Below are 24,070 nucleotides of genomic sequence, written 5' to 3'. Positions count from 1 at the left end.
TGGGTGGGATGAAAACGGGGTCTTTTTGCTTGGCCGCCCGGGCTCCCCCAACTTGTGGTCCACTGCAGCATTTTTGCGCCTTTTTCTCGCCTCCGATGCAGATGATCCAGAGGAGCAGCAGCAGCAGCATCATAGCGGTATCTCACCACTGCAATTTGGGGGGCAAAGACAAGAGTGGCGTCGTCTTGCAGCTGAAGCTGCTATGGCAGCATAAGAGAGGAGGGGGAGGCGGTGGTGGGGGAGGCAGCTTCTGGGAAAAAAAAGAAGAGAGCCTGTCTACGATGCCTCGTCAGAGCCCGGCGAGTGGATTTGAAGCCCGGCGTTTTTAAAGCTGCTGTTCACCCCGCTGAAAATCCCTGGGAAGGAAGTGTGTGGCGGGGGGTGTGGAGAGGGGAAAAAAGCATCGGATCCCGATGGCATGGACACTTATGCAAGGTCTGCCGCGCTGCCGTGCTTCTGGAGCCTCCTCTCTGTCTGCGCATCCAACCCAGCTCCACCGCCATCGCGCCCTGCCGCAACTCGACCAGCCGCCTCCACCGAGCCAAAGCAGGCGGCATGAGGCTTGATCCGGCGCGCCTGTCCATGCTGCTCATCGGGGTCTCCTTCGCCTGCTACTCCCCGAGTCTGAACTCCCTGCAGGACCAGGCTTACAGGTCCGCCGTGGTGATCGAGGGCAAGGTGCAGTCCACGCCTGGGAACGTGTCCGCGGAGCCGCACCGTGTGAGCGTCAGAGTGCTGGACGTGTGGCCCCTGAACAGCGGGGGTCTGGAGCGGGAGCAGCTCGTCACCGTGGGGGAATTCGGATCCGAGGCTCCGTGCGCCAAAGTAAAGAAGAACCACAAGTACATCTTTTTCATGGACCCCACTGACGAGCCCCTGGTGTTTAAGGCTTCCTTTGCGCCCGTTGACACGAGTAGGAAGAGCCTAAAAAAGGATGTTGGGAAGATCCTGTGCGAGGACTGCGGTAAGTGACACGCATTGTGGATTATACCGGTGAAGTCCAACCCGGAAGAATGATCAGTGTTGCTTACAGCAGCCGGGCTTTGGGGGTGGGGTGGGGGGAAGCGAGGGTGACTTTTTGCTCCAACAGCCGGTGGGATGTGGGTAATGTGGCCACAGTTCGGCTTTTGGAGTCACCGGCTACCTGATAGGTGCCAAAGGGGCGTCTATGCAGCAATTTTCGACAACTCTCGCAGGCTCCCATAGCCCACATGATCAATCAAACTCTCTTTCTCTCTCTCGTTCGCTCGCTCGTTCTCGCTCTCCCAAACTGAATTAGCCCTGGCATGCGCCTCGCACTGTTGCTTGTGAGGAATTGCAGTTGTATGTGTCTGACACAAGTCCCCGTTCTCTCGAATCCCGTGCTTTATCGCATCTTTTGCATTTTCCAGGTTATTCAAAGGTGGACTTCTTTTCCTCAGATTTTTATTTTTGCTTATTTATTTATCTGAAACTCCATTACAGCTCGGAATCTCCGTTTGTTGGAGCTGATCGAGTTTCAGCACCAGGGACAGCGGCCTGTTGCTGCTACACAATCACGTGCGGAAAATCACGCTGCCCTAAGCAAATTGGTTCCCGGGTTATATTTAGCTTCACGCCCAGCTTTAGGGCTTTAATTCCCCTCAATTTGGCAAGCCTAAGTCCTTCTTGCACAGAAGGACTTGCAGTGTCTGCTGTTTGGAGGAGTGGACGTCACACACTTCTGGATTTACTACTTTTGCTTTTTCAGGTAGTTCAAAAATAGTACATGTATACACGGATCTTAAATTAAAGGCCTAACCGTTCTCGAAGGATTGCTTATCACCCACCACTTTTCAATCTATCAGACAGTCAGGGTTGACTCCAGCAGGTAATGCCAAAGTTTTAAGGAATGATGTTGCACAAAGTGTAGTGTTCAGAGTATGTGTTGTGAATAAATCCCAGTCCAATATTTGTAAACTTTCATTAAAACTCATTTGCTGGTCCATGAGATACAAAGACTATGAAACGGGCAGAAACATTCCCATCATTTTGCCTTTGGCGGCAGGCGAATATATTTTAAAGCCTAATTGTATTAAGGCATCATTATTCAGTTGTGTCAGTTCTCGTCCCAGCTTTTGAGCTGCTGAAGGATTGCGAAGATGAGTTTCAAACCTGCTCATTTTTTCTGTTTCAGTGCTTCAAAAGCAGTGCAGCACACTGTGGGCTGGAGTTGAGGCAGCGTGCTGCAAACATTCCCGAGTGTGAATGAGTTCAGCCTTTTTTTTTTTTTTTATAAAAAAGCGTGTATATCTTACTGGCAGAATTTCTGACCTGTTCTCGTTCCAGATTTCCAGGAGCCACATTGTCGACAACCCAAATGCTACAGAGTGTTTTCTTTTTCCTTCACTGGGGTCAAATTGGTCTAAACTACTATAACGTCAAAGCAAGTGAACATGGCTGGATTCTTTACACCACTTATTGCTTCTCACTGGCCGCTCCTTTAAGCTGGGGAGTTTTCTAAAAAGCCATTTTAAACCTAAATCTGCAGTTCGAGAGTTTCTTTTTGCCCTGTCTTTTAGAGAAAGTAATTTATTTATAGCATATGGGAGAGTAACAGCTTTCTGTAAGACTACAGGACATGTTCTTCTGTGACATGTTAAAGCAACAGTTCAGATCTTTAAAGAGAAGTTCTGTGGAAATGTTACAAACAATTAATACCTTACCTGTTCTCGATAGCTCTTTCATTGGCCTCGGTTTGGGAAACAGAGTTTCATTCTGATCAGACTGACAGGCTAACTGCTCACATGGTGACAGGACTAAAGTAGGTTTCTGCTGTCTAAAAACAACTTAAATCTCAAACCTTTATGGTGGTTTATGCTAACATTGTTTTCTTAACAGTTTTGCAGTTTTGTCCATCAAATTCCGTGTTTATTTCCAAGTGCAAATAGGAGCAGCAGCAAGCTGTAGCATCTCCGAGGCACTTCAATCAGAAATATCAAGCAGTTCTGCGGGAACAGCTGTGTAAGGTGGTATGATGGACAAGCTGTTAGCTCCTCAGTCTGGTCAGAAGTATTTCTATTTCTGTTTCTCTAAACGGAGGTCATTCAAAGAGCCGTCTGCAACAAGTGATGTATTATTTGTTCAGAACCTTTCCACAGAGCCCCACTTCAAAAGAGCCTAACTATTACTTTAAGGTGTCAAGATTGGGTATAAAAGGAGCACGTCTGCAACAGGTTTAGGTCCTCAAGGCAACGATGAGTCACGGCTCACCTTTCTGTGACAAACTCACCTGTTAGTTCAACCAAAAATATCCTTTAATAAAAGCGGAGACATTTCAGAGCAGAAAGGCCACACACCTGCTGGTTTTAGATGACCTTTGAACCCTCATATGGGTTTAGGAGTTCTTTGGAAATGCAGAATCACTTAAAAGAATCCGCCTTTGTGTCTAGATGCCAGGTTCTAGGTGCCAGAAAATGAGAAAGACCGTCTAAGCAGTGGTTAGTAAAAGTTCGGATGGAGGTATACCAGTGGGTTGCTTGAGTATAGACGTGTACAAGACAACGGCTTTTCCCAGGAGTTCTGTGGCTCTTTCCAAAATCCAGATACATACAGTAGAGAGAAAGTTTGTGTGCTTAACTGACCTGCCTGTGGTCCACATCAGCCTCCCACTGATGGCACATAATGAAGAGTCAGACGCAACCAAAACAAACCAATTAGTGTCCTCAGTTTCAAAACGATTAAAAAGACAAATTAAGGTTCAGATGAATGAACAAGTTACGTGTGTAGGTTGTCTTTTGTTTAGAAAATCTTTTTCCAAAGAAAAAGGGGCCTGGTAAACCTTGTGTCTGACGCTGATCAGCTTTGGGTTAAAACTTCAACAACACGAGGGAGATCATCTTCCACATTATGAATGTTTTAAGCAAATTAGACCATTAAATTTTCATTGTAAACACATTTCCCCACATTTCAAAACCCCTTTTAGCCTTTCGTGACAAGACACCAAATCTGATTGATTGTTTCTACTTTGACCTTTTGAATTCATCATCGCACGTCATTACCCCGCGGGTTCTTAGGACAATCCAACTTTTATGTGACGTTCACAGAAGAGGGTCGGTGGCTGGTTTAAACTGGCACGACCACCTGCTGACCAGGAGACTTCTCATATTCCGGTAACAATTTCTATGACTTTATGTCAACGCTAAAAATGTAGTGCTTACCTTCTGCCGCCTTCCGTTTGTGTACGTCTGTTCACTTGTCTGTTTGTTAGCAAAATATCTTATGAACCACTGGTCCAATTTGAGTGAAACTCTCAGAAAATAATCATTGGATGTACATCTACAGCTGATTAACTTTTGGAGTTAACTTAGTTTAAGATGGCTGCCAAATATAATTAAAGTTAATGAACTATAACTTGGTCAGTTGTGCCGATATTGAGCTCAAATTTAATGTAGTAGTAGCTGAGAGTCATTTAGAACATGCACTTCAAGGACTATTAGATTGTGCATGTTGTTTTTTTTTCAAAGTGTGTTTAAAACAACTGCAACTCTGTCATTTTTCAACCTAAATTGGCCTTAATTTAAAATCTGGAAGGAAAGACAGAGGTATGGCACTGTGCATTCTTTCAACAAATGCCTGTAATTTTATGTTTCTTAGACTCTGGACGTCGTTGTCTGAGTCTAAATGTCTTCTCCACCTATGTTTCAGAAGCAAGCCTATAGTTTTCTGCAGCTGTCGTCTTTTTTTTCTAAGAACTGTCTTCTTATCCGGGCCTCCCGCAGAAAGTGCCACTTGCGCTACTTCCCTGCGACTCAGTCAGCAGTGGGCTCCTGCCAGAAACCAAAAGACAACAGCAACAATTACTGCTTTTCTGATGTACCAAACTCCGGTCGTACGGCATCAAACACAAACACGGTGCCTCGGGTGTTTCGTGTTGTACGTGGCCCAAGCTGTCACGTAGTTCTAGATGCTACTGTACTTTAAAGTGAGGCACTGTGTCACAGCTGCAGTGCATGACAGCGAGGGTTTTTTTTTTTCTCTCTCTCTCACTCTCAGGTTTTATTCGTGGAAGTCGAGGGCTGTTTTTGTAACAAGTCATTAATGAGGAGTAAAACCGCGTCGCCTTTGAGGAGAAGTTTGTTGAACATGTAACCCAGGAGTAGTTTACATTTGTTTTACGGAATGATGTGATATCCGGTGGACCATATAAATTTAACTGCCGACACCTGAAATGCCACAGTGTTAAGCTGCAATCTCACCGTAGGGTTTTGTAATGTGTTTACTCCTCTTTTAGCTCGACAAATATGCGTCAGAAGGCCTGAGATTGGAGTGCTGAAACATGAACGATAAAAGGACAGTTCAAACCTTTTGAAGTGGGGTTTTGGGGAAAGGTTATAAACAATAATATCTTACATGCTGCAACTCTTTGAATGACTTAAGTTTGGAGAAATAGTTCATTTCTGACTGGATTGATGAGCTAACAGCTAGCTTTGGGTGAAACAAGACCAAGGTGGATTGCTGTCATTTGAAAATAACTGCAGTCTCATCAAATAAAACAGCATTCTATATGAATGCTATTTTAGAAACCTTTACACAACATTCTGATGTTCCTGCTGGAAGTGCTCCAGGTTATGCTGTATCTGCTAGAGTTAGCTGCTGCTGTTGCTATTTGGTTCTTTGCACAATTCTATGGAAATGGACAAATAGACTGTACTTAGTTAGCGCCTTTCTAGACAACCAGGCCACTCAAAGTGCCTTACATCACAACCTGTGCCCTCATCTCTCCAGGAAGCAGGACTTTGGTGTTGGCTCTGCTCAGACTAGCCGTTTGCTCTTCAGTTCAGACAGAATTAAACAATTTCTCCAAACTGAGCTCATTCACAGAGCTATTGAGAACAGGCAAGATATTGTTTTGAACAAATTTAGGAACTATCCTGCGTTGCTGAGACTTCATGGTCTCTTTTAAGAAACATCTAAAGACATTTGTATTCAGACAGGTTTTTAGTTAGGTGTTGGTTAATGTTTTTAGGTGTGGTTTTACTGTCTTTTTTGTTATGTTGCTCTCTGTTCAACACTTTGTGACGTTGTTGTCTGTAAAATGTGCTATACAAATAAAGCTTACTTACTTATCCTATCAGGGCTTTTTGGTTGGATTGGTGATTCTTTCTTAGCTGCAGGTGCGACTATATGTGGTTGTTGAGTTCTCTGTCTGATCGAAGAAGAGTAACGTCCAGGATGGACTCCGTCTCTGATTAAATAGTTGTAGGCTCCCGAAACCCTAAACGGGATAAAGCTGGCATTGGGAATGACTGAGTGGACTAATGAGTGAAGTGTTTTTCAACATCAGATGAAGAGAAGTTTGTCTAATATTGCATATCAAATAATTCCAAACCTTCTTAATAATGTGTTTTGTGTCGGGTTTTTTTTTTTCTCAATTCAGAAACAGTAAAGACAATCAGAGCGTTTTGGTTGTACTGTGAACAGAACCGGGCATTGCTAGAATTCAAACTGTAATTTCAAATATGCTACATCTCTCTTTTAGCCATTTAAGAAGCAATAATCAGAGCGTTTGTGTTCCCTCGTGGCCCAGCCTGAATCAAAAGCTTGGATAATGAAACAAATGGTGGCGGGTGAGGCTTTTTGTCTATCCACAGATTCTATAGAATAAAGACGTAATAATTGCGTTTTGTGTCTGCACACGTGTGGGTGTATTCAGACTAGCTGGATCAGTGAATCAGTTAAAAAGAAAAAAGAAAAGTACAAATCAGTGCTGCTCTTGTGCACATAAAGAGTTGAGATGTGTCACATTGTCACACAGCTGGCTTCACGTTTGTAATGAAGAAGCATGCAAATGATCTCCCCTTGCCTGGTTGCTTGTTTTACTGCTCATTTAGCCTATTTATTTTCCGAAAGTAAACCGGTGTAGCGCCGTTGTTGTGAGTGCAGACTCTCACAAATCTGTCACGGTGAAGCTCCGTTGTCTGCAGGCCGCAGCTGCTGCGCTGAGGTGGTAGACGGGCAGGATTTCGCCCCGAGCTATGCATCCTTCTGTCAGCCGAAAGAGCGGCTTTGAAGAGCTCGATGTGGCGCGTGAATGACAGCCGCTGATGGCTTCAGGCTTCTGCCTCCTTTTTCACAAGTTCTCTGGCGGCAGCATTAAAATTCACAAATTTATAGGCTGAGGTCTGTGTTCACTGGGTCACATATGCAATGTCCCGTTAAACCTCTGAATATGTACTTCGTGCTGACAAGACAGCCTGATATGTATTTATAAGATGTGTTAAAAAAAAAAAAAGGCCCTGGCCATTGCAGTAATTGGTGGCTCATTTTCCTGTCCATTAGGCATTTTCTCCCAGTCACTCAGACCTCTACTCAACATTTTCAAAGACAGAATTTAACAAGCTATTATTATGACAGTGTGAGCACATTGGCTCTCAATCTTTGGTGTCTGTAAAAGTTACCGTGCTGGGGGAACAGACCACTCTTCAGGGTAGAGTCGAGGGTTTATTATTACCATGTTTGCATAAAACTGCTCTTGCAAAGGTGGGAAAAGGGAGCAGTGTGATCCGAGCCTTAAGAGACTGCTGGGCTTTAATATCCCTTAAAAATACCAGACTGTGACACTCTTAGCAGATATTTGTAGTAATTAGCACCCAGTGTTTAGCCCAGACTGCATTTTGACAACCTTAAAAGGGAGAGCTTAGATCTTTTTAAGTGGGGTTCTGTGAAAAGGTTATGAGTAATTAATATCTTTCCTGTTATAGATAGTTATTTGAATGAAACAGAGCTTAATTCTCATCTGGTTGATGAGCTAATGGCTACTCCCAGCAGGGCCAAAACAAACGTGGAATGCTGCCATCTCTAAACAGCTCCAGTCTCCAATATTTCATGTGAATGCTGTTTTATAACCCTTTTACAGTGCTGCCAATTTCACATTACGCCAATATTCCAGCAGAAATATTGTGATATTCCTGTCTGAAGTGCCCCAGGCTGCACCACAAGGAATGCATATCACTCACTGGTGTTAGCGTTTTGAGCCAAGCATGGGGACAACTCTCAGCTTCTGCCGCGCCAAAATTTTAAAATCAGTTTATGCCACAAAGATCACTTGGCTGCGGCGACCATCTTGAATCGAGTCGGCTCCAAAAGTGAAACAGCTCTAGACGCGTCCGATGTTTACTTTCTGAGAGTTTCATTAAAGACAGACGCAAGCAGTTACTTAACAGTGACAGTGATATATAGGTTTACAAAGTACTCTGGCATAAAACGCCATGAAATATCTTCGACTGGAGTTGTCTTAAGATGGCAGCAGTCCACTTTGGTCTTGGTTTTGCTCGGACTCGCCGTTAGCCTTTCAGTCTGGTCAAAATTAAACTCTGTTTCTCCAAATAGGTATTTCAAAGATTCATCTACAACAGGTAAGATATCTATTGTTTATAACCTTCCTACAATACCTTTCTTCAGTAGATCTGAAACATTGCTTTAAATTAAGCATAATAAAATGACCAGATGAAGAATATGTCCATGTTTCTTTTGTGCAACATTAACAATTAGGATGTTATGATGAAAATCTCTTATGTAGCACATTTTAAAATGAAACTGAAGTGAATCAAAGTACTTTACGGTTCATTTAAACAAGATGCTAAACATGAAAACGTGCTATTAATAGGAGTAAAAAAAACAAAAACAAAGTGAAAACATTACAGAACATGGGAAATCTTTAACTACTGTATGTCTTCGTCTCCTTGAGTCAAAATCGATGCATTTTAACCATGATGTGACTATCTCTACAGCAGTGGTCTCCAATCCTGGTCCTCGAGGGCCACCATCCTGCATGTTTTCCTTGTTTCTCTGCTCCAACACACCTGATCTGAATCAATGGGTGATTAACAGGCTTCTGCAGAACACGAAGAGGTCATTTAACCACTGAATCAGGTGTGTTGGAGCAGGGAAACAAGGAAAACATGCAGGATGGTGGCCCTCGAGGACCAGGATTGGAGACCCCTGCTCTACAGTTTGTTTGTACACGGCGAGGTAAGCTTTTACACAGATTTAGGTCAGCCACTGAAAACCCCCCAAATCACTTTTACATTTTAATCTGGATTTTGGAACATTTCAAACGGTCTGGTTGATGGTAGTGCTCTTAGTGGTGTGTGTGTGTGTGTGTGTGTGTAGTCTTCGGTGGGTCCAGGCTTTTTAAAACTTTAAAAGTAAGCAATAAAATCCCACGAATCCATCTGGTAGTAAACAGGAAGCCAGCAAAGTGATGTCAAGACTGGAGTTACGCATCTTGCGCTGTTTTTGCTCTCGTTAGAAGACGAGCTGCTGAGTTTTGAAGGAGTTGTAAACGAGCCAGAGAGGACTGATCCAGATCAACACGCAGGCATTACAGCGGTGGAGCCGACAAGTGATGAAAGCCTGATGACATGAAAGAGAATGTGGAGCAGAGTTTCGTCCTCTCTGCTGAAACATGTGTGCCCCAGATGTGATTATTATCCGTATTGTGTATATTTTGCTTTAGCTTCCTACTCTGTCAGCTCATCCATTTATCACGTAGACTTTTGGATTATGACCCTTGCTCCGATGGCACGACAGCTCAGTTTAAATTTCCATCCTCGTTGTGCTTTAATCTCTACATATATTCTTTTTTTATACAACTCATATTGGTATTTTTGTGTTCTTTTAATTAAAGTACCAAAACATATAAAATGTGTAAATAGTGAAAGCTTTTAAACCAAAAGAACAAAACATTCCAAACATTTTATTCTCATGTTTTTGTTGTCATATTAGTCCAACATTTTATTTTGAATAGGGTACAAAAAATATTGCATAACACTACGTAAAATACGATGTATTTCTTTAGAAGGCGAAGATGGAGCAGATGCTGCAGAGTTAAAATTATTAGGAGAATTTTTAACTTAAATTTTCTTTGTTTCTAAGAGGATGTTCAGCTCAGAGTGTGTTTAAAATAGGATGCAGTGTGTTGTCTGCTTCTTCGCTGCTTTAGAGATGTGATGCTTGTTTTTACAAGGGTGGTTTATAAACAAGTTATTTATCATGGACGTAAAATATTACTTGGCTTTACAACTTCATCAAACCCAAACAATGATTTACTGCTTGTTCTCTAAAAAAAATAAAAATAAACAAAAAACAACAACAACGTTTGCATCCAGTTCACTTTGTGAGAGAGGGAACAGTTGTTTCCAGCTTCTTCTTCTTCTTCTTCTTCTTTTATTAACCATTCAATCAGTGTCTGGAATTTTTGGAATTTAAATGCTTTAATTTAAACATGACTTAAATTATTCAACTATTTACCTGTAAACAGGAAATATGGTGGTTTTTCACAAAAGAGAATGGCTACAGATAAATAAAAAATAACTTTAGCATGCATTTAAAGTTTCCAATCAGTTTACAGCAAGGGTAGGCGACCCTGGTCCTCGAGGGCCACAATCCTGCATGTTTTCCTTGTTTCCCTGCTCCAACACACCTGATTCAGTGATTAAATCACCTCTTCACGTTCTGCAGAAGCCTGTTAATCACCCATTGATTCAAATCAGGTGTGTTGGAGCAGAGAAACAAGTAAAACCTGCAGTATGGTGGCCCTCGTGGACCAGGATTGCCCAGCCCTGGTTTACAGTATGACTGTGAAGACGTTGTTCTCTGTCCTTGGGAATTTGTATTCAGCTTCACAAATAGGGGTGAATTTGTTACTTCACAGTTCGGGTGGCAATTCTTATTTGCATGGCTGCAAGAGTAAAATAATGTCATTGCACCAAAGGAATGCAGAGATTAGAAATTTGCCTTGTGAGACGTCTGAGCAGCTTGTCTGACATTTCACCCCTGCAGACTGCTGACGAACGTATCCAGAATGTAATAACGTCACAGATGAGATCATTAACGCCTGCGGGTGACAAGGATTAATCCTTTCAAAGCTCATCTGAAAGGATAAAACGGTAAATCGTCAGAAAACCTTTAACTTTCCTAATGCATATATTAAAAAAGACAATGAGATATTTGAGTAAAATTGTTCTTTGCCCTTTTTTATTTACCATTTAAAAATGAGTAATTTTACGTAATTGTTTCAAAAAATCTGACGGTCTCATTGAGCTAAAGGAATTTAGGAAATGTGTGCATGGAGGTGATAAAGATTACTTCCTGAAATGAAAGATTTAATTGAAGGAATGCATATCGCCCACCACTTTGCTCACCAAAGTTTGAAGCAAAGATCTCACGGGACCCGTTAGTGCTCAGAGTATGTGTTGGGGAAGACTCCCAGCTACTACCGCAACACATTTTAGCTTAGTATCTGTAAAATTCACCGAGCTGTAGCCATCATTTTTGTGTTTCAAAGGGGCAGTTAACTGTGGCAGCCATCTTGAATCAGGTTGACTCCAAACGCTTGTTAGTCGTAGATGACTGTGACTGCTTTCAGAGAGTTTCGTTAAAATTTGTCCAGCGGTTCGAGAGATATTTTGCTAAAATACAAAGCAAACCGACACACAGCCAAGGCCTTTCAAAACAATAAATAGGAAAAAAAGCAAGTCAAACCAACGGGTTTACTGTAAGTTACAAACTAAAATTGGATTGAACACTCACCCAAACAATGCTTTGGATGATTATACACATCAGTGCTGTAATACAGAATTACAGCTGAGCTTTTGGAGAACAATGGGCCTATTTTACGTTCAGCCGCGCAAAACCTAAGGGAACAGGTTTGCAGCACTGTAGAGGCCGAGACTGCTTGACAGAAACTGTTAAATAAGAAAATATATATGTTCGATCCTTGTTTTGGGAAAGGGCAGGAGGGTTGCAAACTGCAAAAAAGTCTGTAAGTATGAAAATTTGGTTGATTATCTTCTTGCTTGTTTCTTAAAAACACATGAAACGTCAATGGAAAGCGCATTTAAAACTTCTGTAGAGGGATCCATTTGATTTTTCATATCAGGCTAGAAGTAGATTTTTTATTTTGTGTTTTGCAGCAGCAGATATTGTGCATGCTGTTTTGATTTTTCTGCAACATAACCCCCCCCNTGTGATGTACAGTGTGTGTGTTTAAGACAGAGGGGCGTGGCGCCCCGCTGCATTGTGGGATTGATAAACGATCTGCTGTAAACGTGCAGCTCCTCTTCCTGATTCTCTGAAAAAATTATGTAACAAGAACAGAACACAACGTTCTCCAGAGCACACACACACACACCCTCCCCACACACACACACCGCCCCTCCCTGCTAATGTTAAATAAAGAGCACTAACCTCTTCTTTAAAACTTTTGATGCTCGGCTTGCAAACAGCTGGCCGAAATCAGAAGCAGGACTGGGTCAGTTGGCCGTGTGAATGCAGATTAGTTTTACAGTAATCTCATGACTCCTAATCTCCATTAATCTCGTGCTTAGATTCGTGCACTGAGATGAAAGCGTCCTTTGAACACGAAACCGTTTTGAACCGATTTTTTTTTTTTTTTATGACTCTCAGTGAGGACGGTCTCCATTTGTCTTATACGTTTTTAAGCCACAGGGTCGGTCTCGAATGTGAGCGTAGGACCACTTTAAAGCCATTACGTCTGATTGAAGATTATGCCTTCTGTCACAGGCCCGCAATCACAAAACAGTCAGCTGCTATTTTTAGGACTTAGAGGAATAATATCATATGAATACAAGACACAGGGGGATGTAATTTTTAAAAATTATTCTCCAAACGTTTCAAGCGTGCTCGGATTGCGACTCCATAACACCCTGTTACAGGCCTCTGTCTTGAACCTTGAATATTTCAGCCCACTAAAGAACGTTGACTTCACCACAATGAGGCAGTATATGATCAGGATCAGGAAGCAGCAGAAACACCAAAAGAAAAAAAAAAAGAAAGAAAGTTCTGAGGGATGAGTCCGCTGGGAATGTCCCAGCAGTTGTTAGACTCACGGCCTCTTGCAGCTGGAGGAGTGTCAGAAACACTCAAAAGCCCCCAGTCACCGGTCAGTCCCGAAGACACGTCCAGTACAACAACTGCGAGCGGCAAGCGCTGCCATTTAGATTTCACTTTTTTCTTTTTTTTTCTTTTCCCTGTTACAGTAAAACGTATGGTGTTAATTCTGCAGACAGCTAAGCGGATGTGTTCTTTTGACTGAACTAACCGTAATGGTGTCTCCCGGGAGAAGACAATCATGTTCAGTGTTGGACTGCAGAGAAACAGATGGCCTGTAGTAACTCTATCCACAGAGTTGTGTAGATAAACACGTCTAGCGCTGACACTATAGTGAGCATTCCCAAGAGAGAAGGAATCAGTCCCTTTTTAACTAAGACTCCGTCCTCACAAACACGACAACTCGACTAACAACAAGCTACATTAAAGGCCTAGCAGGCTGCATATCGCCCGCCCCGTTTTCTAGTTTTAAACAGAGTTGGAGCCATTTTGGTCAAACTTTTGCTTGTTTGTTTGTGGTGGCCAAAAGTTAATTAGTTGTGGGCGTAGATCCGATGATTACTTTTTGAGTTTTATTTAAATCCGTCCTCTGGTTCCTGAGATACTTTGATAACAGACAGACATGGACTCCAGTAGTTCATGACACTCAGCGTATTGGAGACGACTGCGACATCAAATATTAGCTCGCTATCGGTGAATTTGGTTGAGCTCTAGCCGTTGTTTGCTAAAGCCGCTAGCTGTGGTGGCCATCTTGAATGGGGTTGACTCCAAAAGTTAATCAGGTGTACATGCTTTCTGAGAGTTTAATTCAAATCTGTCCACTGGATCACGAGATTTGTTTTTTTGCTAACACTAGAGGCAAACAAACGTACGCAGGCATGCGCAGACGTGGGCAAAAACATTATCACCCTTTCACCTTTGGTGCCGTGCGATCATAAGGCCAAAGCACCATAAAGGACCGCAGACACTCCCTTCAAAAAATAAACACAGTTAAGTTGCTTTTTATTATATTATTTCATGCGTTGCCACTCGACGTCATAATTCGGTGTTCTCATCTCTGTCAGCTGCATGGGACCCGAATCCGGCTGCTTTTTTTGAAGGCAGTTTAAGTTTACCCTGCCTTTTGAATCATTCAGTAATTTTGCAGCTATCTTGGGCCGCAATACTCATCCTTCACAAGCTGCAGTCAGTGCATGCAATTAATTATTTAAAGCATTTTTTTCTGTCTCACGGCAGGAGGGGTTGTCGACAAAAATTAACCCTTCGGACTCACAACTGATGTTAAGCCAGACTTTAGGTGCCTGAGTACAGCAGGAGAATATCTCTACATTTGATGTAAAAACCATTTCCTGTATGACACAACAACAATTTCAGTTGATTTCTAAATTAAAAAGTGAAAAAGATCAGTTCTTGTCTTGAAAAAATTGTACACAGTTACACAAAAGGAACATAAAACGAGCCTATTAGTTATCACCAATAATACTTAATTGTCAGCTTGGTTTGTAGTGAGGAGTTAATGTCCTAAAATTCTGAAAATAATATGATTTTATCCTCTAAATTTAAACTACAGTACTATACTGAGCAGAAGTTTTAAACTTTAATCTCTCCATCTCTCTTGGTTCCAGTGTCACAGTCTTGATAAATATCGGGCTTTCTGAGCGCCTTTCAAAGTTTTTCTGTACTCTGTGGATGCTTTTTCACTCCGACCACTTTTAAAACCTTTTTTCTTAAGATGCTTAACTCTGACCTATGAATCATTCAGGCATAAAAAGCTTTATAAACTTAAGAGATGAATCAGTATTGTGTCAACACAATAAAAATAACAACTTTAGTTTATTACAGAAGAGCTGTTAGCTGTGTCATGGACTGGCTTCGGAAGGGCCCAAGGATGCAGACTGATGAGGACGGGTTTTGACAAAAAAAAAAAAAAAAAAGGATATTAATTACAAAGTAAAAGCCTGACAGATGGAAAAACAATGAGAACTAAGCAATGAGGAGCAGAGGGGAGAACAAACAGTGAAACGGACAGGGTGACAGGATGACGGACTGATGAGTAGGAGCACACCGAGTGCATAAGTGGGCCGGGAGGACTAACGAATGGTTGACGACGTGGGGAAACACCGAGAAAACATCTGAACGCAAGTAAAACAAGAGAACGAGGAAACAGAAAAATAAAACAAAACGGCGAGCGCCAAACCGCTGATCACGACAAGCTGAAACCTGGTCGTACGCCAGTAGTTCTCAAGCGCTTTAGAACCACTACCACTTCAGTACTACAAGTGCCACCATTCTGACAGATATTAAAAAGTTTAAGATTTAACGGTTTCAGCATTTGTCTCTAAGAACAGCGCCACATAGACTCGAGTCTTCCTCTGCCGCACAACTGAATAGAACTTCATAAAACTCAAATCAAATCTCCTTACTGTTTTGTACTTTTTGTTGCTGCTAGGTCCTAAAGAGAGTTTACTGGTGCTGCTTGAGTATCCAGCAGCACATTGGTTAACCATCATCTACTCCAGTTCATGCAGGGTTTCAAAATATTCTCTCTTTGCTCTTTTGTTTTGACTAGTTTTTCCATTTGATATCAGTTTGTACTGTGCTTAAACCGCTCATCTCTGCTCTTTAGCTGTGCATCATAATTCAGCTTACAGCTTATCTAGCTTAGTATTTAACTTGGACACGGCTGACAAAATTTCTTCTGTGTACCACTAGAGGGATCCTGACCACCAGTGGTACTTGTACCACAGTTTTAGAGCAATGACAGTAGATGATTAACTGTACTTTTCTCAGCTCCTGTGTCAGTTTTTTTTTTTTTTTTCTATTTCTTAAAACCCAGATTTTCAGATACTTACATTCTGCTGTAGATAGTTCCTTTAGGGTTTTACACTTTTTTCCTTCTGTCACCCACTTGTTTGCTCATTTTTCAAGCACAAACTGCGAGGTCTGGACAGAAAGTGAACGAAAAAGCAGCCACGGTCCGAAGAAACACGTCAGAAAGTTTCTATTGAACAAAACCACTTTAAAAGATCCCACACAGGTCTGGCTCCTTGGAAGGAAAATATAAAGACATGACAGGTGGTTTAAAACTTTTAATACTGCGTCTATGATTCATACAACAACCTGATTAACAAGTGAGGGGAAAAGTATACCAACTTCTCATAATTTAAATCGGGGCTATTAACCCTGTTTTATGTGCCTTTGGCTTATAGTCTACAGCTATATTAACCCCGATAATCCAGCTCTGGATCAATTTACAGCCCATTAGATCATGTTGCTGTGATCTGAAACCAGTTTAACTCACCTGACTCGCTCCAAAAATAAATACCCTCTTCTTCTGTTTGTTATCTTCACAGACCAACTTAATCCCACACTGGGCGACTATTTTTTAATTTTTTTTTAAAATATGAGCATCTATAACCCAGGGCCCGTGGTCCTGGTATTAAGAACAACATTGTGGTGTGTTGTATAAGTACATACTGCTCCTTAATGCAACTGCCGAAGAGGGAGGCGATCACTTTAGCTGAGGGGCGCACCACGCCTTTACACTTAAACAAACGCATGAGTCTACCAGGCTTTTTCACATGCGATCCCATCTGCAAAACCTGTGTTTTACATGGTAATTTAATTGGGTTTTCACAAGTCTAAACGTGCGATTTTCCATATGTGAAGTTCATGTAGTTTCTTCTGTGAGTGCAAGAAAAAAACAAAAATAACAGTGTGAGAAAATCCACCAAACTGGTTTTACAAACGCCCACTGGGCTTTTCTATCAGAGGATGCAGTTATTTTATCCAGAAGCCTCAGTGTTGCAGCGCTAAGATGTTTCTCGTGCAGTGTTACGCAAAATTTTGAAATGTTTGAGCATCGCTTTCCTCCCCGTGTCAAGCAATGACTTGCTGGAGAATGAGAGAAAAGTTTGTTGTTGTAAGGTTCACTCTTTTGCTTTGCTAATAACCCGGAAAAACAACAAGAGAGGAATGCATATCAAGGCTTTTTTGGCAAATGATAAATTGATAATGATGATGATGAGGAGGATGTTCCAGGAACAAGGGTTTAGCTGCAGGCTGGGTGGAAAGTTATTAAATGAAAATGGAACGTATCAACACAGTTGTTGGCAGAACAGGTACAGCTTATTGATACTTCTTCCTTTGCAAATATTCAAATGCAGATCAAGTTAAACGGATCTGAAACGTAATCTACCCGCCGTATGTATCTGTGTATGTCAGCGGCGCTATGTGGGATTTGGTCGTTTTCTTTGCTTTTCTTATTTTGCCGCTGCGTGCACAGAAACCTGCTTGTCAGTTAACCAACCATGTGCAGATCCGAGTGCCCCTTCATTGCAACATCTCCTCTCCGAGGCGTCAGGTAGATTCACAGGAAGGAACACGACACCGAAGAATAATGCAAGCGATAACCCTGCTGCACACTCTCTCGCTGGCATTCATTTAATACAAGCCCCAGGCCACTGTTTCGCTCTTATCAAGCATTAGTGTCTAGTTCTCATGTGGTCTTATCTGTAGATTTGAACCTGTTTCGTTACATCATGTCTGAATGGCAGAGACAACGAAACTTTTTTTTTCTTTTCTTTTTATGGTTTTGGCAATGTTATTCATCTTGATGTTCTAACTCTGAAACAGAGCTTTGTGTTGATGGTGGCTGCCGTCCTTAAATCACCTCCTAAGTGATTTTCTGCAGCGTTCCTTAAACAGCCAACATTAGCCTTTCCATCCCTGGCTGCTAACCGGACAGCTAGCAAATCAAGGGTCGAAAAGGCTCCACGTGTCTGAGTGCTGAGCGGCCTTTTTAAACTAAATCCATTGTTTTATTCACTCTTGAAAAAGCTGCTGATAATAATTCGGCAGCTGTATCATTTCCACCAGCTTTAGCTCTCCCTCTTATTAATGTTAGCTATGGTAAGGTAGAATACCTGGCAGGTCCAAAGAAAACACCCACTGACCACAACTCCAAATCTGATTGGTTGGTCAAATTTATTTATTGTTCCTGAGTTTAGTCTGGGCTCTCGCTGAATTCCGTCAAGGCTCTGACGGTTCCACACTGGTATCTTACCTGTAGGTCTTTGAACAACCTCAGTTTAGAAAAATTTAATTTCTTTCTGACAGGATTGACAAGCTAACAGCTAGCCTGAGGAGGGACCAAAGTGGATTTCTGCCATCTTAAAACAACTCCAGTCTCAAAAATGTCACAGTGTTTCAGATGAATGCATTGTTTTTTTAAAATCCTTTACATTACCGTGACATTCACATGGCACAATGCTGTTTCGGCCCTTCTGCAGGGGTTGCCGCGGCGAGCAAACGTGCAGGAAAGATTTGGCAATTGTTTTACACCGGATACCCTTTGTGATGCAACTTGGGGCTCAGACCTGCAGCCTCAGGATTACGAGACTGCGGCACTGACCACTGGGCTAACGCAGCCCCTTTCACATTACACAATAATTACCTAGAATTCAGTAGGCGTTAGTGGGCACAGGTAGTAGAAGTAGCTGGTTGTACCACTTCCAATGCAGCCTAGAGCACTTCTGGCAGGAACATTATAATATTTCTGCTGGAAAAAACATGCAACCCAAAATTGCTGACTATGTAAAGATTTGTATATATATATATATATATATATAAAACCATCCACATGAATTGCTTTGAGGTTTTTGAGATTTGAGTTGTTTTAAGATGGTAGCACTTTGGTCTTGACCCCACCCCAGCTAGCTGTTAGCTCATTGATTCAATCATTTATCTTATCTAAGGTCATTCAAAGATTAATGCACAACAGGTAAGATATTAACTGTTCATGACTTTTCCACAGAACCCCGCTTTGAAAGATCTGAACTATTGCTTTAAGTAATTTGCGTCCAGGTTTGTGCTGCTGTGCCTGTGTTAGCGAATTTCTGCAAAGCTGATTTGCTATAATTCTGAGTCTGCAAGCATACGCATGTTTTCCCGCATCACTTAATTGTAAGATGACTAGGTTCAGCAACTTTGCTTCTTTTGTTTAGTGATTTAGGCGCTATTGGTGTCACCCAGTCTGGATGAAATATCATGCTGCACGCTGAAGTGAGAGTTTGTCCCGGAGTGTAATGAAGCTGTCAGTAATAAATGTCCATAGAAGCTGACAGTGTCCATGACAGGAACTCCAACAAGACGACGGGAACAAAAGGACCATGGGAAGGGCAACTGTGTTTGTGTGCACCGTGCTGAAGTGTTGAAAAGAGGGGCTGCCGGCACTCCTGCCGGGCGCCTCCTGGTGTGTTTAAGGGACGTGTCCGGCCATGTTCACCCCACACACACACACACACACACACACACACACACACACACACACACAACGCATATCCTAAGAGGAGGTTTGTTTCCTCAGGTATGTTGTAGGTGTGGATTGATGTGTGTCTTAACATGAAAAGACTTTACACAGAATGGAATGGCTTGCTAGCAGTGTTTGGAAGTGGACCAAGAGAAAACCATGTTTTCCTCTACGGGGGTCTCCTGTTTGGAGACAGAGGCTTATTTCAACAGAGTTCGTGAAAACATGCGATCAGAGCAGAGCAGAGATGAATTGCCTAATTCTGTGGTCTGATTAAATGAAAGAGAGAGGAGGAGCTGATAAAAGATTATGACACTGCTGACTCATAGAAGAATAAATTGTCAACAACTCCACACAGCCATCTCCACACTTTGTATTTACCTTGAAGGATGTAGATATTTGGATATTTTTGACTTCAGTGCTACTTCGCTAGAAAATGACCGGATGCTTGACACCCACACTGACTTCATCCCCTACGTTCTGTTTGTGCTTCTGCAAACTGTGACGCCATCAAGTTGTAAATTATGGAACTTTCCAGAGTGAATAATTTGGGAAGGAAGTCAAAATATGGTCAATCCTAAAAGGTTGTATTCAAATTTAAAGGCACTCATTGGAGTTTCATAAAGAATGATAAAAAACAAAATAAATCATAAAGTAAGAAATGAAATCCACACTTTTTTTCCCTCTCATATTAATGGTTAATGTGTCATAAAGTAAAAAAAATATTGAAAGCAAAATTTGTAAACTGCCACCTAACCACGTGTGTTTGTTTACCTACAAAAAGACTCAAAGTGACTAAAAAAAGGGGGTCAACAATAGTGACATCCATAGAAGAGCTGTTTGGGATCGAGATGTCTGACAATTTTGATGTGCCGGTACTGATTCAGGCTTAGATTTGTTGAGTAAAGTATGCAGATAAAACCGCTTTGTATACGCTGAGTGCATACCTGCGTTTCAGGATTGCATATCTGGAAAACAACTGGAGTAAACTCTTTCAAACTGCGCCATTCGATACAGTTCAGGGCAACCTTTTTTTGTTTGAATTCACAGTTTGCAATGAGCAGCTTCAAAAGGAAGCTAATGTGGGTTCAAAAATGACTCATTTGAATAGTTAAATTTTAGTGCAAAACTGAGTTCCAGATACAGCTGCAGATTCATTCATTTTCTGAAAATAAAGCTCTATAGATGGCACATCAAAGCATGCACTTTTCTTGCAAATGCAAATGCATGTAAATGCATGCATAACAGGTGTGTTTTTTTTGTAATAAGTTCCTCCTCTGTCCTTTACCCTCGCCTTTTTTTTTTTTTTTTTTCACGACCTTCCACCGGTGCTCATTATTGTCTTGCCCTAATCTGGACGGGACAGGACTGGGTGCAGAAGTGTATTTATCTTCCTGCACAAATAGGACCTCTTTCCGTCTGGTCCCTGTTCAGCTTGTTGTTGAAAGATAGCGAGCAGCGTAGAGCAAGCTTCAGTGTGTGTGTGTGTGTGTGTCCGTTTGTGCGTGGGGTGAACCCAGATGTGTCCCAGCTGGCCCGTGCTAAACCGGCACGCTCGCCATCATCTCTCCGCAGCAAATAAGGAACAAAAGTGGCCTGCATCTCGTCCGTGGTATTGACACCCTTTTCAATTTGGGGGGGGGGGTGTTTTTATGGTAAACGAGAAGGCGACATTCCCTCGCTGAGGTCTGCTGTACTTGTTAAAGGCAGTAAGATCAGTGTTACAGAAAGCCCCTGCGGAGTGAGTCCTGTTTCCGCTTTCTCTCCATCACATCTGTTTGGATGTGTACTTTTGCAACGCACTGTCTAGGCATGTTTCTTTTCACTCCCTCGTTGTCTCCCTGACATTAAGCTCACAAACCTACCTCAAATTGCTAGGAGCCAGGTAAGCACTGTAGGCGAGCCAGCATTACAAAACAACAAGAATGCACCATGAAAAATGATCTTGGATAGCTTGTCTTTTTTTTTTTTTTTTTTTTTTTTTATCACCTTACACCATAAAAAGCGGGTGATCATGAAACTGCCTCCGCCTGTGTGTGCACGTGTTTGTTTGTCTGGCTGTTAGGAAAATATCTCATGAACCACTGGATGAAGTCCATTAAAACTCATCGGACATGCATCTAAAAACGCTGAATCTTTAGTCTCAATGCAATTCAAGATGGCTGCCGCAGCTGATCAAACTTAGCAAACACAAATATGGCTATAGCTCAGTCAGTTCTACAGCTAAAACTTGTTGTGTTGTGTTACTCTGAGGGCGAACAGATCGCACAAAATCTTTGTTGAAAACTTTTTGTGGTGAAATGCATTCTTTCGAGGAACGCCAAATTTAATTTATTGTAGAGTTTAAACCCTGAACGATCATTTAGATAAAGTCTGAGCACTTGGTTTAGCGTAATATTTTGTATTTATGTGTGATTTTTTGAGCAAAGTGTTACTCTTTTGGATAAAAGTCAAATGCTGGATTCCAGGCTTCCACCTCTATCACTAAGCTGCTCACACTGGCTTGCTTTGACCTTCGTCTTAGTCCTGGGGTTAGTTAGTTGTTAGTCGCTGCTCCGATTGGCGATGGATTTAACAGTTGTGCGGGGGGGGGCTTTAGTGTGCCCCCGCAATCATGTTTTTGTTTCAAGATGACCCAACCACAGCTCTAGCTTTTCCGTCTGGCCTGCCTGAGCGCCGTGTGAGGCCGTCCTGGCACTGTCCACTCTCCCGCACACTCATCAAGCTCACTCAATTTGAGTCAGCCTTGATCTGGGCTTTATTCCGCCCCGAAGCATGATCTAAGCTCACACATGCGTAGTGGCCTGTTTTCCAGGAAAAGCCTACATTTGGCGAAAAACAAACAAAGAGATAAGGACATACTTTTGATAAACCCGAGCTCGGCCATTAGAGGCGCAGGCAGAAATGCAAATGACTTCACAGCGTGGCTGGTTTCCATCTGAGAGAAACTTCTCGCAGTGTCCTCATCGTGACATGGTTTGTTGTTTTTCGTTTTTTTTTTTTTTTTTGTCGCTCCAAAAACACATTCTGGAGATAATGGACAAGTGCAGAGCGCAAAAGGAATTCGATTTGATGCAAAGAAGGCAAAGCAGAGAGCGGATGCTCGTATGTTTTTGAAGAGGAGGGGGTAAAGCTGATAAGAGCTCTACCTTCCTGTGTTTTCCAGTGTGTAAGTGGGTTCTTAGGTCTGCTCAAACAACAGGTTCACCGAGAGAGATGTCAGCGATTGATTTAATTACAGATTTTGATGTGTGTTCATTATTACAGTTAAGAGGGTTATTTTGAAGTCAGACTCTTTATGCAGCCACATAGAGGTTTGACTTTAGGTTTAATTTTAGTTCAATTTTCATTTTGAATTTGTCTAAATTTTACATATTAATGGTTCAGTGTGGGCCCAAGATATCTAAACTCATTTGCAACATGAAGCTTCTGCTCCCTCAAAATATATATTTTAAATTATACACAGTTGCTTTTTTTTGTATTTGATAAGATACTACATTTAGAGATTTAATCTTGAACTTAAGTCATTATTACAGATGCCTGTTGGGCATCTTATTTTATAAAAATAACTATCATCTGTGTACATTTGGACATTAACATCTGAGCATAAATCATTCATATAAAGTCTCAATAAAACTGGACCGAGAACAGAGCCTTGTGGGACGCCAGCCGGGCATTCAAGATCAGAAGACTTGATCCCATCAACACAAACACGTTGCTTTTTGTTTGATTTCATATGATTTTATTTACTTTTTTAAATCTTCAGAATAAAAAGAGTGATTTTTAGATAAATTAACATGTTAACTAATGGTATCAAATGTTTTTGTTTTTTTAGATCCAAAAGGACACACTGCCAAAATGACATGCAATAAAAGCTTGAAAGTTAGCTAGAAGGCTTAGTTTATATGAGGGAATTTGTGTGCGTAATGGAAAAAAAAAAACCCCAGCTCTGGCGTAAAGCTGTGATTCACATGTGATGTCTTAAAAGACGTCTTTGTAAATGAGGCATACTGTCATGCGGGCGAATGGTTTATATTCGCCGTTAGTGGAAAAACAGTCCATTCTGAGCCCATCAACGATGAGCCATGTGCTTCCTCGACAGTATTTACATGCGGATGCACCTGTGTGTTTGCATGGATATGTGCGTGTTTGAGGGGTTATGTTTGTATTTGAGCGCGACAGTGTATACTTTGTCAGGCTGAGGACACTCAGACTTAGAGAGCGTGTGCTGTTCCCACTGGTGAGAAAGCACATATGTGTTTGCATGAAGACCTGGTCCTATGTGGGTGTGTGTTTGATAAACTGTGAGAGCATGTGGGAGACTGTTTGTCTATTCATCTGGGTGAGAGCGGGAGAAAAAGAGTAGAATGAGGAGGTGGAGGAGATCTGTTTTCCAGCCTCTATCTTCAAGTCAATCAGTACAGTAACACAAACCTCTTTATCCCTCCCTTAAGCAGAATGAAGCGAGACAGGCAGAGAGACAGACAAAAGCACAGACTCAAAATAAATACGTTAAACAAAGGAGAAAAAAAAACAACAAAAAGAAGGAGACAAAGATTCAATCAAATAGCTCTCAGAAGATAGAGGGAATTGTGATTTAAGAGGATCAAGGTTCTCCTCGTAACATCTGCCATTAAAGATATTTGTGCTATTTTAATATCTTAACAATGATATATTAACTGTCTAATTCCGACGCCAGCAGACTTATTCGCATGCACGGAACACTTGGAGCAAACAGAAAATTTTCCCACACACATAACCAGGCACTTCACCTCAAACCGTGACTGATGCCAAAGATAGGAATCAGTTTTCAGTCATGAAACGACAAAAAAAACAACAACACAGTTTTATCACTGTTTAGGTATCTGTCTGCAAGCAGAACAAGGA

The 24,070-nt window shown here is 41.8% G+C and overlaps 1 protein-coding gene across 2 annotated transcripts in view; it reads left to right on the top strand.

The window, feature by feature from the left end:
* The first annotated feature begins 464 nt into the window (after positions 1 to 464).
* Positions 465 to 24,070, top strand: part of nrg2a (neuregulin 2a) — an 86,787-nt gene continuing 63,181 nt past the window's right edge. For both annotated transcript variants that reach the window (XM_025006297.2, XM_017418140.3), the window contains exon 1: positions 465 to 964. In XM_025006297.2, coding sequence (XP_024862065.1) covers positions 556 to 964 — 409 coding nt within the window. In that variant the 5' untranslated portion in view covers positions 465 to 555. The remainder of the gene's footprint in view (positions 965 to 24,070) is intronic.

This window comes from Kryptolebias marmoratus, linkage group LG13 (genome assembly GCF_001649575.2).
Source record: "Kryptolebias marmoratus isolate JLee-2015 linkage group LG13, ASM164957v2, whole genome shotgun sequence".
Lineage (NCBI taxonomy): Eukaryota > Metazoa > Chordata > Actinopteri > Cyprinodontiformes > Rivulidae > Kryptolebias > Kryptolebias marmoratus.
This window is presented reverse-complemented; position numbering and strand designations above follow the sequence as displayed.